The sequence below is a fragment of the Caenorhabditis briggsae genome (assembly GCF_000004555.2).
Source record: "Caenorhabditis briggsae complete genome, chrV, whole genome shotgun sequence".
NCBI classification, from domain to species: Eukaryota; Metazoa; Nematoda; class Chromadorea; order Rhabditida; family Rhabditidae; genus Caenorhabditis; species Caenorhabditis briggsae.
The window spans coordinates 3,815,219-3,830,589 of record NC_013488.2 but is presented as its reverse complement, the minus strand read 5'-3'; the positions used below and the strand labels follow the sequence as shown (position 1 = coordinate 3,830,589).

Sequence of the window (15,371 nt, the reverse complement as noted above, 5' to 3'; positions counted from 1 at the left end):
TTGGTGTCCTAGAAAACTCAACTTGCGAAAGTTAGGCCACCATGTGAAAATGGCTTAAAAATGCACCATGTTAACATCAGATCATTTTCAGGTCAAAAAGTTTGGTGGCCTAGAAAATTCATGTTTGGAAAAGTATGCCACCAGGTCAGATGGCCTAGAAAAATATGAAATACGATTTTTTACAAGTAATTCCTGCGGTTAATAGCAATTTTTGTCGATAATTTGTCGACGAATGCCCTCTTCGACAAATTTATCGACAACGTGTCGACAAAATTTTGTCGATAAATTTGTCGATAAATTACTTTCGACAAATTTACCGATAATTTGTCGACAATTTATCGACAAAATTTTATCGTTTTTTATCGACAAATTTATAGATAATTTAGTTTGTCGACAAAACGTAAGTTTGTCGACAAAATCGGAAAATCTTTGCCGATAAGGCACACTGGCTCAGTATCAGATCTGGCGACCGATTTGTTGAAGTTAGAGCTGTGAGACGGTGCCCAGCCTATAAATGACTAATGGTTGCTGACGAATGGTTGATGGTACAGTACCGCCCAAAAGTATATCAACTTTTGGTTTTTCGACTGTAACTTTCTTAAAAATAGAGGTGAAGAGTCAAACTTTTTTGTAAAATGTAGCAAATAACCTGAGAAAAATAATGCAAAAACATTTCAAGCCCGAAAACAGAGAAAAAAATTTTAGAAACAAAATTCGCTTTTTGGAAAATTTTTGATTTTTGGACGATTTTTTTCAAAGTTCTGGAAAAAATAGAGAACGATTATGTGTTTGGAATATACAATTTCAACATGATTTAAGAGAAATTTGCCCTGATTTCCTTTTAACATGATTTCCGCTTACGAGATGCTCATTCTCAGTTTTGCGATCTGTTTTGGAGCGGGGTTCAAGTTATAAAATTCCTGTGTTAGGTTAGATTGATCATTTGGTCTCGAAAGATATGGAATCTTGTGTTAAACATCCTGAAATAGTTACAACAATTTTTTCTTACAAATACATTGTTAAAACAAATGAATGGAACACTCAGGAACTGAAACTGAAGCAGTAGTCTGTTTGATCAGTATTTTACTCAATGAAATGTTTTTTAGATGTTTTCTAGCATTTCAATAAGCTTTTTTCGTAACCGGAAATCATGTTTTATAGGTTCTAACAAAACTGTAGTATTGATATCTATAAGAAAAAACACGGATTTCCCTCAACCGATCTCACCAGAATGACTTAAAGGTGGGGGGACAGGAGATTTTTCGGGTATTTATTGGAGCCAGGGTATGCATTCTACTGTCACGGTGTACAACGCTTAATGTCACTCTGCGTACAGCTGTCGTCCTCGCCTTTATGTATGCAATCGGGCGACCGTTTTTTCTTTGCCCGTGTAGCTCAGTCGGTAGCGGCGCCGCACCCTCAATCCTCGCCCCCCCCCCAAGTTCAACTCCTCGGGGGGCATATTTGAACGGAATTTCGAGAACATTATTTTTTTCATGTCCCCCCATCTTTAAGGTTAACATTACGCTTGTTTTAGCTTGCCTCACAATTCTAAAAACCAGTGCTCGGAGCTGAAAGAAGCACTTTTTCGAGTGAAAATTAATGATATATAATATAGAATAAGACTTTGCAAAACGATAAAAACATAAAACGTATCGAATATTGACCACTTTAAGTTGTGGAACGATAGTAGAAACTGTCCAGAAGCCGGAAATCTCTAGTTGACACTTCGAACGACCATATCATATACAGAATTGTGTTTCTATGAGCTATTATTTGCTCAAAAGTAGGCAAATTTCTCTTAAACCATGTTGAAATTGTATATTCCAAACACATAATCGTTTTCTATTTTTTCCAGAATTTTGAAAAAAATCGTCCAAAAATCAAAAATTTTCCAAAAAGCGAATTTTGTTGCTAAAATTTTTTTCCTCTGTTTTCGGGTTTGAAATGTTTTTGCATTATTTTTTTCAGGTTATTTGCTACATTTTACAGAAAAGTTTGACTCTTCACCTCTATTTTTAAGAAAGTTACAGTCGAAAAACCAAAAGTTGATATCTTTTGGGCGGTACTGTATCTCTAATTTCAGCTGTCAAACATGCTTAGATCATGACAGATTTCAAGAATGGCTTCCTGTTTCAAAAAAGAAGTTTTTGGGCCCTCGAATCATCTTTTAACAACAATTGCCATTTTTTGACGTTTTGGAAGCGCCTCTTTTGAAAGCAACAAGTCGGTATCTGTTTGAAAATAATCAGTTTGATGCTCATTCTTCCGTAGCATCTCACTCCCACCTAGAGATTCAGTGTCAACAGAATTTCAAATCCACCTGTTCTAAAGAGGACAAAAAAATATAATATAGAATTTATCAAAAATCAACTTGCAATAACTCCAACAGAAAAGGCGCTTTACAACGGGCAAATCTTCTGACAGAATTTTCTTCGGATCTTGCTGACATTTTATTGGAGAAGAAACTTAACAATGTTTCTCGGCATCGCGGTTGGGAACCTGAAAAACGCGCGCTTCGTCGCACACAAAAGTTGGATGCGTACCAGATTCGAAAATTTCAAAACGTTTTGAAAAAAACGTGAAGTTAAGCGTTGTTGAGTCGCTGCTCACCGAAAAGCCGCGACGCGACCGCGCAACGCGTCCAAAACTTGCGCGCTTTCCAATTTTTAAATCTGGGTTCCCTTCCCCGAGGCCGTGAGATTGACAGCATCAGCTCCCGCCGAAGCGGCTTAAATTTTACTTGACTTTCAGGGCAACATGAGATCTTGAACTTGCTCCCCACAGGCTTCCAGGCAAATTCGCATACTGTATAAAACCGGCTTTCAAAAACTGCGATAATTGAGGCGATTGCGTCTGAAAGGATACTATTGGCTGATTTGGAATACTTTCACAATTTAAGACACACTCGCAAGAAAAAAGAACACCATAGTGACCTGAAACAAAACTGATAGATCAAACCAACTGAACAACCCCAGAGGATAACCAGCAAATTGTGGTAATAGCAAAAATATAATGCTTAGAGTACTTAAAGGAGGCGAGACAGCAAAAATTTCGGGGGACGACACCGCGCCGCGCTTATGTAGACCATCGGTCGTCAGGCGCCTTCGCGCCCCCGTAGCTCAGCCGGTAGCGGCGCTGTACCCCTGAGCTGCCTGTCATGAGTTCAACCTCTCATGGGGGTTCTCTATGCAAAATATCAGGAAAACTTTTTTACAACAATTGCCATTTGCCGGCCCTTCCCGACCCGGCCGGTCCGGGGTTCCTACTGACCCTGATTTTTTTTTGAATTTTTTTTTCGCCGAACTGCAATACCATTTTTGATATACATGAAAAATATTGATCTGAAGCCTAATTTCAGGTCTAAAGCATTTTTTCAAAACTTTTATCTGACTTTGTGAGTACTCAAGATGATTCAAATAAATTTTAAAAAATTGATTAGTGGCTATAGAAACCTCTATGGTCCTTTTCCTGAAGAAAATATTCCAAAAAAGGCCATTTTTCAAGATTTTTAACAGAAAAAATGGAACTCCTCATTCATTTTTCAACATTGTCAGGTGTTCTATAGCTCAAAAGAACCGCAAAATTTTGTTTTTCAATTCTTATAAAAAACATTTCTGGTTTTCCTGGTTAAACTTTTTTTTAGAATCGAAAAACAGTAAAAATGCGATTTCGTGAGGTTTTTTGATTCTAAAAAAAGTTTGACCAGGAAGACCAAAAATTTTTTCTATACGAATTGAAAAGCAAAATGGTGCGGTTCTTTTGAGCCATAGAACACCTAGTAATGTTGAAAAATGAATGAGGAGTTCCGTTTTTTCTGTTAAAAATCTTGAAAAATGGTTTTATTTGGAATATTTTCTTCTGGAAAAGGACCATATAGGATTCTATGACTACTAATCAATTTTTCAAAAATCATTCGAATCATCTTGAATATTCACAAAGCCAGATAAAAGTCAGGAAGTTTTGCTCCAGACCTGCCACACCGAAATTTTTCAGGTAGATCAAAAATAATTTTGCAGTTCAAAACTGTTCTGTGGGAGAGCGTCTCAGGCGTCGCCGGCAACTTCTGGCCGGAGCTTGGTCAGATTCCGGCAAAGACATTGTGGGAAGCCGACCAAGATCCGACAAACTACCGGCCAACTTCCGATGTCTTAACAGCAGGGGCCGGTTCGGTTCGCACTTATTGTTATTTTAAAAGCAAAACAGCACATTATATAGTATTTTATTTATTTGAAAAAACATTTATACATGAAAATGAATAAAATCAGGAAAAGTATAGAAAATTGAGAAAATCGGGAATCAGATTTTAAAAATTTGAAGATGTCGCTGTGAATCGTGACGAATACGAGAAAAGAGGCTATGCCTGAAATGTGAATAAAATTAGATATTAATTCAGAAAATAGGAATTTACCTGATTAACTATCTTGTTTTTCTTCGCATTTTCTAGCATCCTTTTTTTTTAATCTTGGAAACAAAACTTTCAAAAATTCAGTTTTTTTCAACAAATAATTACCTGTTCGATGCAATATCCCCCAAGCAGTTGGCGTTGAAAATTTGACTTGAATTTCATTCTTCTGGAAAAATCTAAATTAAACGACAAAATTTTAAAGAAAAAATTACCCGATGAGTTTCGTACTTTTTTTTCGAGAATCGTCTGTTTTTGTCTCCAAAGTACTTGTCTGAAAAAAATACTTCAAAAATTGGTGTTTTAGGGAAAAAAATAGTTCAGAAAACACATTTAAAATGAGGGAAGAACGCGCACGCAGCGCCTTCAATTTCCGGCCAAAATCTGACTAAGATCCGTCCATAAGTCGAACCCCCCTCAACTTCCGTCCAGAAGTTGCAAGCCGACAGCCGAGGTGTTCTGTTAATTTCGCTAAATAATGTAATATTTTTTATTTTTTAATTCAAAAAAATTACCCACTTTTTCATTGAAAATTTTCAACTGTGTTAGGCAAGCCGACCCGGGGTTGGGCCGGGACGGGTCGAGAAAATTCGTCTACCGGCCCGGCCCGGCCCGGCCGGCCTTTTGCAACTATGTTACGTATAATACAGTAGAATCCGAATAGATGAATCGGTGTGGAAATAATTTTATTCATATCATTTCCTTATTCGAGCCGTGTTTTAGTCTTTATCTAAACTAGGTTCTTTTCAAACCCATTAGTTCAAGAGAATTTGGGCAAATTCCTGCTTTATTTAATTCTCAAAAAGGATATTGATTTGAGCAGAAGTCTAATCGATTTGTTTCGGTGGAAACGTCAGATCCACATTTTCTTTTTTTTTTTAATATTCAATAGCCTTGCCGCGCCTGTATCTCAGGCCAACGAAGCTTACCAAACCTTCCACATTTCAGCAAGTTTTAGGCTCCTGTCCAGGATCCGTTGTTTCAGAACTTTTTCTGCATTTTTGCTTAGCGATTTTTGCACACCGAAGGTCTACTGCTCATTTCAATTTGTTGTTTTTCTCCCTTTTTCCTCATCTACCGTACGGCATTTCACGAGTATGATTGAACTCAACATATTGATCAACCTTTCGTTCATACGTCACCTGTCTAATCTTGACCAATATACTCATAACAACCCAAATCGCCTACATAAAAAAATGATGTTATAGGAAAACTGAGAAAGTTTTGAAAATACATCTGGCCTAATATATATAGAATTTATCAGAAATCAAGATGTGATCACTCCAACAGAAACATCGCGATTATAACGCGCTAATCTTTTGATAGGATTTTCTTCTGATCTAGCTGACATCTTCTTCGGGAATAAACTGAACAATGTTTCTCGATAAGGGCGATGCACTAATGTCATAACCATCGAAGACAAAAACCCATGTAATGATAATGAACACACTGCGAAATTGGTAAACGCTTGATTGTAATAGTAGAGCATGAGTGCAATCCATAAATATATAGCAGGCAATGCAAACGAGCATATAGGCACTAATACCTGAACTCCTAAAGCTATGAGAAATGCTTTCTGGAGTTGGAAAGTCTTGTGGGACATAGTCCGACTTTTTAGTTGAGCTACTGCGTTCCACATCAGAAAAAATGCAAATGAGATACCCATAAAAAAAGCACTGAGACCAACCCCCACGAGGCATAGTAAGTGATAAGTACAGTCTTCACATAAGACAAAATTATTGGCTTCATAAATGTATTGAGGTAAGCATGGGAGTTTCTGAGAACAATCTCATACAAATTGATTACAGACTGACGTACCGCGAACATATTTCTTTTCGCCGCTTCCTGATCAGGAGCCAAGAATCCGAATGCCAGTGTTAAACAGCTCACAATAATGTGACAGTAAATAATCCCGATTCTACGCCAACGCTTCCAGTAAGGCTTCCAAGTGAATTCACATACTGTATAAAAACGGCTTTCGAAAATTGCGACAATTGAGATCACCAAATCTGGAAGCATGCTTTGCAAATATAAAACAACCAGTCGGTTTGCGCCCCTTCGGGGCTGAACCTCCTGGACCTCGAAATTGTAAATTGTGAAATTCAGTGTATTAGGTATTAGAAATTTTAAGATACCGTCATTCCACTGATAGAAGCCCATGAACTTCTATTTTTCAACTTCTTTTTCACGGTGGATTTCCATTAGAGGGTCGGCTTCTGTTTTTCAGCGATTTATTTTCAAAAAATCAGAAGTTTGGCAATTCGGAAGTTAAGAATTCTGAAATTCATGCAAAAATTCGAAACTTTCATTTTGCACTTCTAAATTCCAAAATTCTGAATTTAAGCGATTCTGAGATCCCGCGATCTCAAAATTTGAAATTCAGGAATTTTGAATTTCCGGGAAAAATGTCTGAAATTCTAAAAATCAGAAATTCCGAAATTCCGAAATTTAGACATTAGAAAGTTCAGGAATTGAGAAACTTTCGAGTTCTAAAATCTCAGTTTCAAAAGTTCTGGTATTTTGAATTACCGTATTTTCTCTAGTTGAAGCCCATGGGCTTCTATGTATTAGAGGGCGGTCTTCTACTTTTCGAAACACTTTGCGGGTGGGTTTCTATGTATTAGAGGAAGTACAGTATTCAAAATTTACAGAACTTCTGTTGGAAATTCCGAAGTTCGAAAACTTCAATTTTGAAGACCTTGTCAAGGTTTTTTTATTTCAAAATTCTGAGACTAACTCTGAAATTAAAACTGGAAATAGAAAAGTCGGTTTACACTTCACAGGGGCTGAGCCTCTTTTATAGGAAATCTCGGAACTCAACATTTTATATGCGAATCCGAAAGTTCTTTTTTGATTTTGAACCTCGGATGAAAATTTCAAAATTTCCGAGTTTCTGAAATCTTATATTTTCGAACTCAGAATTTCAAAAATCATACATATTTGTTCAATTTTCAAGTTTCCGAGTTTTCAAATTTTCTAGCTTCTGGAGTTTTGAATATTTGAATGTTTCATTTTCTAAACTTTGAGAAGTTGGTAAATTTAGGAAGTGTAAGGCCAGAGATTAGGATTCAAAACGTCCACAGTTTGAAACCTTAATCTCGAAAACTTCAGTTCTTATTTGATTTTCAACTTCAGAGAGTTCCTATGTTGGAGATTTTGAGAGTTCCTATAGTTCGAAGTTCCTGTATTTCTCCCTTTATGATTTTTTCTGACGATCCGGAAATCTCGAAACTCAAGAAATTTGAATTAGAAGACTCAAAACTTGGAAATTTAAACACTCTAAAATTCTAAAGTTTCATATCGGTGAAAAAAATTTTTCTACTTTCAGCTTGAAACTAATGAAACGGGGAAAATCTTTGCTAGGGTTTCATTCAAACTGATTAAAAACACTCAGACATTGTCATATTCACTTCTGAACTCTCTACAAAAAACAAAAAAAAGTTGTCACCGATCGGACTCGAACCTGCCTGTTGCACATTCGGGATTTCGACCTTCGGCTTTTTTTACTCATCAAAATTTTAGGGTCTTTGAAGCTCTTTCTAGAGAAGTAAGAGCTTGAACGTTTCTAATGCATCTACCTAATTTTCATTCGAACGTTTTCTGTTCACTCTGAACGAAAAAAACTGATCCATAAAGTTTCTTCTTTTTTTGTGTTTTTTTTTGAACTGAAGAGAAAAAACACATCCACTTTTCAAAATCCCTTTTGAGATCTGATTAAAAAAACAAAAATTAATTTCCACCGGTCGGACTCGAACCCGCATCGCGCGGGCAAAAGCGGAGAGCGCTAACCAATACACTACTCGGTCATAACTGTAAGAGAGTGAGAAATGGCGTACACGTGTTTGGGATTTTCTCCCCCTTTTCCTCTCTCGCCCTCCACCATCGCCCTCTCTGCCCACCACGCTTGACTGTGGTGAAACAAAGGAACGTCTCCAGAAGACTTCAGAATCAAAATTTCGAAAATAGAAAGGGTCGGGCAAAAACTAATAAAAATTTCCGATTCGTCTGTCTATGTTTCAGCTCAATCGGTTAACTTTGAATGGGTGAACAGACACGCTACATCCATCCGGACATACGGAATTTGGTGAATGTTATTAGTAATGATTTCACAACCTATGACTTCTTACTTCCCACAAAAATGAACACCATAGTGATCTGAAGCAAAACTGATACATCAAACCAACTTAATATTCCCAGTGGATAACCAGCGAAATGAGGTAACAGCAAAAATGGAATGGTTAGAGTACTTAACGAATAATCAAACACAACAACCCAGATATGCAAATTCAGCAGATACAATTTTGCTGATTTCATAGCCATTGGAGTTTTCCATATAATACAGTAAAATCCGAATAAATGAATTGGTGTGGAAATAGTTGTATTGATATGGAGAACCAATGATAAAAACTCCGGAGAGTCGAAATATCCAATATCCGGGATGCATGTAGAATTCATGAAACTGATTGAATTGAGCACAAAGAGTGGCTTTGAGTTCATCTTTCACCTGTCTCATTTCTGACGAAGTTAAGACATTTAGCCGCCGAAATCATAACATTTTTTCATTCGAGTCGTTTCTTGATCGTAATATAAGCTGAGAATTGTTAAAGGAATCAATGTTTTTTGGTAAAAACTGTTTATTGCTGGTTTACTATAACATCCTTGAAGATGAAAACCACTCTATTATACTATACCAGGGTGGGGAAAAAGTTTGGCAACAAATATTTGACATAAGCTGTTGCGCGCCGGCACACTTTTCAGGTCTTGCTTTCATGTTTATAATATTCCTCGTCTCTTCATTGGTAGATGTGCAAAGTTTCATGTCCTTATCACAATTTTTACGAAAACGGCACTATTTTCTGTACGCGTCCTTTGATGTTTTTCTTGACCTTCTGGCACGCGCTTGACCACCGCGTTCATTGATGAGACACTGTTCAGCTTAGAGGCAAAACTCAATTCTAAAAATTGTTATGTATAAGCACAATTTTCTTGGCTATCTAATAGTAATAGTCTGTTGATTTTCTAGGCAGCCAATCTTTTGCAAACCATGAGTTTTGGAGGAATCACCCGAATTGGGGAAAAATCGCTGTTTTTGGTGGGGCCTGGTCTGCAAGTGTACCAAGAAAACTACTTTGAGTAAAAATCATACTGCCTGTATCATAATCTAACTTTGAATAGCAAATTTAGACTTTCCAAAAGTATATAGCGCCTGCTCAGACGACAAAACATGTTCAACAGGAGTGCCAAGCCAATTTCTCCATTTTGATCCCCGAGAAAGAATGGCCTGTCACTAGTCAGACAACAATACGATGGGGCTTTTCGTGCAAGGAAATTTTCAAGCATGTGTTCAAGTTTGTTTTAACACAATTTTGGAGACTCTTAAAAATAATTCTTCGACGGAATGAGACCTTTTGCCGGCAGACCACCCTCGTGCCAGCACAAACGCAACCCAAAGAAGTTGAGCCCCGCCATTAGAAACAGAGCTGGTTTTTGTCTTCAATGATCATGATCTTTGTACTTCGCCCTTATCGAGATACATTGTTTGGTTTTTTAAGGATACAGTGGCAGTCATGTCCAAGGAACATTCTTTAAAACAATTCTTTCGTCATAATCGCGACGTTTCTGTTGTAGTTGTTGCGACTTGATTTTTTTATTAATAAATTTTACATTTTGTTTTTGAAACAAGTTAATCGAAACTGTCTCCTCTGACATTGCATCTCTAAAATTAAAGTTTATCTTTTATACGGATTACGAAAACTTTCCTAAATGTTCAGCACAGTTTCAGATTATATTTTTTGACAAGAAAAATATCAACTGTGATGATCCAGACGGCTACAATTCTTATTGGCATGATTGGAGAAAAGATAAACATCAATTTTAGAGATGCAACGTCAGAGGAGGTAAATGCTCCACTACGTTTTTGGGATGGATTGATGTCAGCATAAGTGCTTCTTTCGTCTTTTGATAATTGATGAACTTGCTTTTCTAGATGACACGTCAAACTGTCTTATTCGATACAGTAAGCTTCAAACGACTCTTGATTTTGGAACAACTGGTCACAACATTAAGCGCTTTTCATAGGATTTGACGTTTTTCTCGGACTGTAATGAGAGAATGACGTCCGGAAAAGCTATTTGTACCGTAACTTAACGAATTCTTGACAAATCGATTGACCATGTCTGAGGATCTTCCTAAATTCTGAGCCATCTGACAGTTTGAAAAGTTTTGGGCATTTTTGGCTGTAATTTGACCTTTTTTGAAATCAGTCAGTGGTTTTTTACGTCACATCGTTTGAACAGTCGAAGGGAATACAAAAAGTTTAAAATTAAAGAGTATGGTGCTGAAACATGGGAAAAAAATGGGAAAAAAGTGGAAAAAAAAATGGGAAAAAATGGGTGAACGTATCTTTATGTGGAACCGCAAAAGTCAAAAAACTGAAAAATGAAAAAAAATATATTGTTCATTCTCAGTTGGAATTCGCTCTGTGTCCCAAAAGTCTTTCATATCGTACTTTTTCGAACCCTCGGTCGATATTTTTTAGAAACTGCAAATTTGGGTTTTTCGCCATTTTTCATGGCTGAATGTTTTGTTGATAAGCCTATGATATAAAAAATTCAAATTTTTGCCTGGAGCTCGGGTTCTGGAGCCCGGCTCCTGGAGCTCGGGTCTTGGAGTCCGGGTTCTGGAGCCCGAGTTTTGGAACACGGGTTCTGGATGCCGGGTATTGGAGCTGGAGCTGGAGCTGGAGCTGGAGCCGGGAGCATTCAACTAGATCAGGAGCAAGATGAAATGCTGATGGAGGATCTAGAAACGGCGTTCCGAAGAAATCTGCTGTGAAATCCAAGATAATTTTTTTCAATTTACTGTGATAAAAAATAGTTTGTGGCTTTGGCGAAAATTGAATACACAGTTTCGATAGACTTGTTTCAAAAATAAAATGTTAAATTTATTAATAAAAAAATCAAGTCGCAACAACTACGACAGAAACGTCGCGATTATGACGAAAGAATTGTTTTAAAGAATGTTCCTTGGACATGACTGCCACTGTATCCTTAAAAAACCAAACAATGTATCTCGATAAGGGCGAAGTACAAAGATCATGATCATTGAAGACGAAACCCCATGCATGGATAATAAACAAACTCCGAAATTTGTGAACGCTTGATTGTAATAGTAGATCATGGCTGCAATCCATACATAGTTCGCAGGTGATGCAATGAAGCAGAAGGGCATTAATGTCTGAATTCCTAATGCTATGAGAAACGCTTTTTGAAGTTGGAAAGTCTTTTGGGACATAGTACGGCTTCCTAGTTGAGCTACTGCGTTCCACATCAGAAAAGCAGTGAATGAGAGAACCATGACAGCGGCGAAGATGTTGACAGTGGATCCGAGGTCAGCCGAGACCGATCCAACGTCCTAACCAGAGAGACTTGTTTACCTGTAAAAGACCCCCAAACCCCCCCCCAATGTGTAAGATAAGCGGTGCAAGTGCATAGCAGTACACAAGCTATTCGAATCCCAATTTATTGAAGGAAAGAGGATCGAATAAACGGCAAAGACAATAGTAATGGGTAAAAGAAAGCGATACAGAAAAGAGGTAAAGGTGTAGGACTAAAACCTCCTGGGAGCTACCGGAGGAAACCTTGCTGCCCTCAAAAACTGTTGCTAGCAAAACCATAACACTGCCAAACGTAGGAAATAGTCTGAAACTATAATAAAAGTAGAAAGGGACCGCATAGCGGTCAAAAGGGGGAGATACCCGTCTCCCTGAAACGAACAATTCGTCTGTGAGCGTGCGCTGAATGCGCCGCTCATGTCGGCGCCAATGCCGAGCGGCGCGACGCGTGTCGCGGCACGTGTTGGCGCTTATTCAAATTATATTTAAGTTAGTGAACGAAACAATTGATTGTGATTGGTGAACGGAGTGTGATAAGAAGGGGAATGAATATGACACGATTGAAACGGATAATCCAGAGGGATTTTATGGGGAAAATCGGGGGACTCTGGGTTATAGCGTTTTCAAGTTGTCAGTGTCCCAAGACAATGGGGAAAATTGACAACATTGGGGGGGGGGGCCGGGCCCCAGACGAAGAGACTACTGTAGCATGGACATAGTTGATGTAAGGTGCTTTCGCTTTCCTTGGTAGGTACTCTCTTGTCCTTGTATCCGGTACAGCATTTTTACCGTAGTCCAGAATCTGCTTTGCTGTTTCATTTGGGTCTCTGTATTCTCCGTCTACTGGCTCCGTGTCCAGATGTTGGGTGTCATAATTGATTTCCTCTTCGGGATCACGTTCTCCGACAGTTGGGAGGTTCCCAGCACTTGGCACAAAGTTTTTCTTGGAATCTTTGAATCGCTTTGGAACGTACTCAGCTTGTGGAATATCGAAAATTGCGGGTAGTGGTGGATTTGGGATGGATTTGTATCCGGGATCCTCATCTGTATTCACATTGTCTGGAGTACATTCTTGGGATTCCACTGATTCGATTTCCAACGGGATGAGATGACAAACGGATCTTTCGTAAAGTTTTCCTTTGCATTTCACTACTGCGGTTCTGATTCCTTCTTTCGAGTGAAAGACCTTTGTGATGATTCCCAATGGCCACTTGTGGCATCTGACTAGATTTGTATTGATCAAAACAACTTGTCCCACTTTTGGCTTCAGAGTCGAGCATTTTTTGTTTTTGTGTTTCGATTCTCTTAGATGCAGGAGGTACCCTAGCGCCCAACTTTCCCAGAGTTTTTCTTCGACTGCATCTATTTTTTGTAGATGCTCCCTTGTTCTGTTTTCCGTTGTAGATCGTTTAGGATCCAGAGGGATTTTATGGGGAAAATCGGGGGACTCTGGGTTATAGCGTTTTCAAGTTGTCAGTGTCCCAAGACAATGGGGAAAATTGACAACATACATACCAAAAGGCGAAGATACATACCCTGCCGCAATACATACCAGATGATAAGTTCAGTCTTCACATAAGACAATGACATTGGCTTCATGAATGTATTGAGGTAGGCATGGGAGTTTCTGAGAACAATTTCATACAAATTGATTTCAGACTAACGTACCGCAAACATATTTCTTTTCGCCGTTTCTTGATCAGGTATCAAAAACCGAACAACAGTGTCAAACAACTTGCAACAGCGTGATAAAAAATAATCCCTCACAATTTATAACTTCTCACTTGCAACAAAGACGATATCATACCAACTTAATAGTCCCAGGGGATAACCAGCGAAATGAGGTAATAGCAAAAATGGGGTCGTTAGAATACTAAACGAATAATCAAACAAAACAATCCAGATGTGCAAATTCATTAGATACAGTTTTGCTGATTTCATAGTCACTGGTGTTCTCCAAATCAGTAGAAACCGAATAAGTGAATTGGTGTGGAAAAATTGTATTTTTATGGAGAACCAATGATAAAAACTCCGGAGAGTCGAAATATCCAATATCCGGGATGCATGTAGAATTCATGAGCACAATTGAATTGAGCACGTTGATTAGCTTTGAATTAACAATTCACCTGTTTAGCCTTGGGAGCATGTTATTATTTAATAACAACAAAAATTATATCGTAACTGATTGCAGCCGTATTTTTTTCTATTTTTTGAAAAACGCCGGAGATCATGCTTCTAATTTTGACACTAGTTCAGATCGAATTGTTTTTATTTCAAGTCAAACAAATAGTTTTGAAAACTTTCAATTCAAGAAGAATTGGTTAACATATTAGTATAACTGTGATTTAACTGGCCAATTGTTTGAACAAAATTATCAATTGCGATTTTGTTGATAAACCAGTGGATTAATTGATGGTATTCGAGAACTAATTTTAGACTTTTTGAACAAATCATAAAACATAACACGATACGGACGGTGTACAAGAACCATGACCCATAAAGATGAGAATCCATGCATTGATAACATTATGACTCCAATATTCGTAAGAGTTTGATCATAATGGTTTTTTAGGAAAGATACAAGAAAGTAGATCAGTGGAAAGGCAAACAGAAACAAAGGCATTGATACTTGAGCTCCAAGAGCCATCAGAAATTGAATATGAAGATGGAACGTTTTTTTAGACATGGTTCGATTCTGTAGTTGGCGTATTGTACTCCAAAGTAACCCTAATGCAAGAGCAATCGATTTGAGAAGAACTGTGAAAAAGAACGACATAAATATAACCAAGTGGAAAGTGACATTTTCGGTTAGCACAAAATTGTCACCGTTGTATACCTGTTGTGGCAGACATGGTAGAGACTATGAAATATGAAAATTGTTCAAGTGTTTAATACACAACGACACTCACCTTAAAAACATTTTGCTTTGCCGTTTCTTGGTCGGGTACGAACAACGAGAACGATAAAAATGTCAGCCAACAATAAGCATGGAAGCTGAAAGCCCACGGCCGTCTCCATCGAGTCCAATGACGTTTACCGGGGAATGTGCAAATTGTGTGGAAGCGACTTTCAAACAGTACAGCTATGGAAACACCCATGCCTGAACAACTCATGTGAGCTACAGAAATGTTCGCCAATACACTCACTGCCTAGACAACCAAATCCCACAATGACCTGATTCAATGTTGATAAGCCTAGGTATTTGATAACTCCTAAAGGATATCCTGCCATGGCTGGTATCAAAACAAACGGAATTGTTAGTATACTAATCGAATAATCGAAGGCCACTACCCAAATGTGTAAAATTAACAAATACCACTTCGCTGACTTCATAGACTCTGGAGTTTTCCAAAGGATACAATAGAAACCGAATAAATGAATCGGTGTAGAAATAATTGTGTTCGTGTGGAGGCAGAATGCTAGGAAGTCGGGAGAATCAAAATAGCCAGCGTTGGAGATACAAGTTGAGTGCGTATTGTTCATAATATATAGAACTCATAGAATTGGTTGATTGAAATTTCAGTGTGGCTCTTTTCGGCATTTAGAATTATACATATCACCTGGCAAATTATA

At 37.9% G+C, this 15,371-nt stretch overlaps 3 protein-coding genes across 3 annotated transcripts; all 3 read right to left on the bottom strand.

Moving 5' to 3' along the window:
• Positions 1-4,226: 4,226 nt before the first annotated feature.
• Positions 4,227-6,424, bottom strand: CBG29113 (the record flags this gene model as incomplete). Its single annotated transcript, XM_045236856.1, has 5 exons — positions 4,227-4,363; positions 4,514-4,574; positions 4,621-4,679; positions 5,714-6,182; positions 6,212-6,424. 5 exons carry the CDS (start codon positions 6,422-6,424, stop codon positions 4,227-4,229), a joined length of 939 nt encoding a protein of 312 aa, XP_045100944.1.
• Positions 6,425-8,518: 2,094 nt separating this feature from the next.
• CBG26949 lies at positions 8,519-8,902 on the bottom strand (the record flags this gene model as incomplete). The annotated part of the gene is made up of 1 exon (XM_045236855.1): positions 8,519-8,902. One exon carries the CDS (start codon positions 8,900-8,902, stop codon positions 8,519-8,521), a length of 384 nt encoding a protein of 127 aa, XP_045099035.1.
• A 2,461-nt stretch (positions 8,903-11,363) lies between these two features.
• Positions 11,364-13,875, bottom strand: CBG26948 (the record flags this gene model as incomplete). Its single annotated transcript, XM_045236854.1, has 3 exons — positions 11,364-11,705; positions 12,514-13,062; positions 13,708-13,875. The coding sequence occupies 3 exons, from the start codon at positions 13,873-13,875 to the stop codon at positions 11,364-11,366; spliced, it is 1,059 nt and encodes a 352-aa protein (XP_045099034.1).
• Between the last annotated feature and the right edge of the window lie 1,496 nt (positions 13,876-15,371).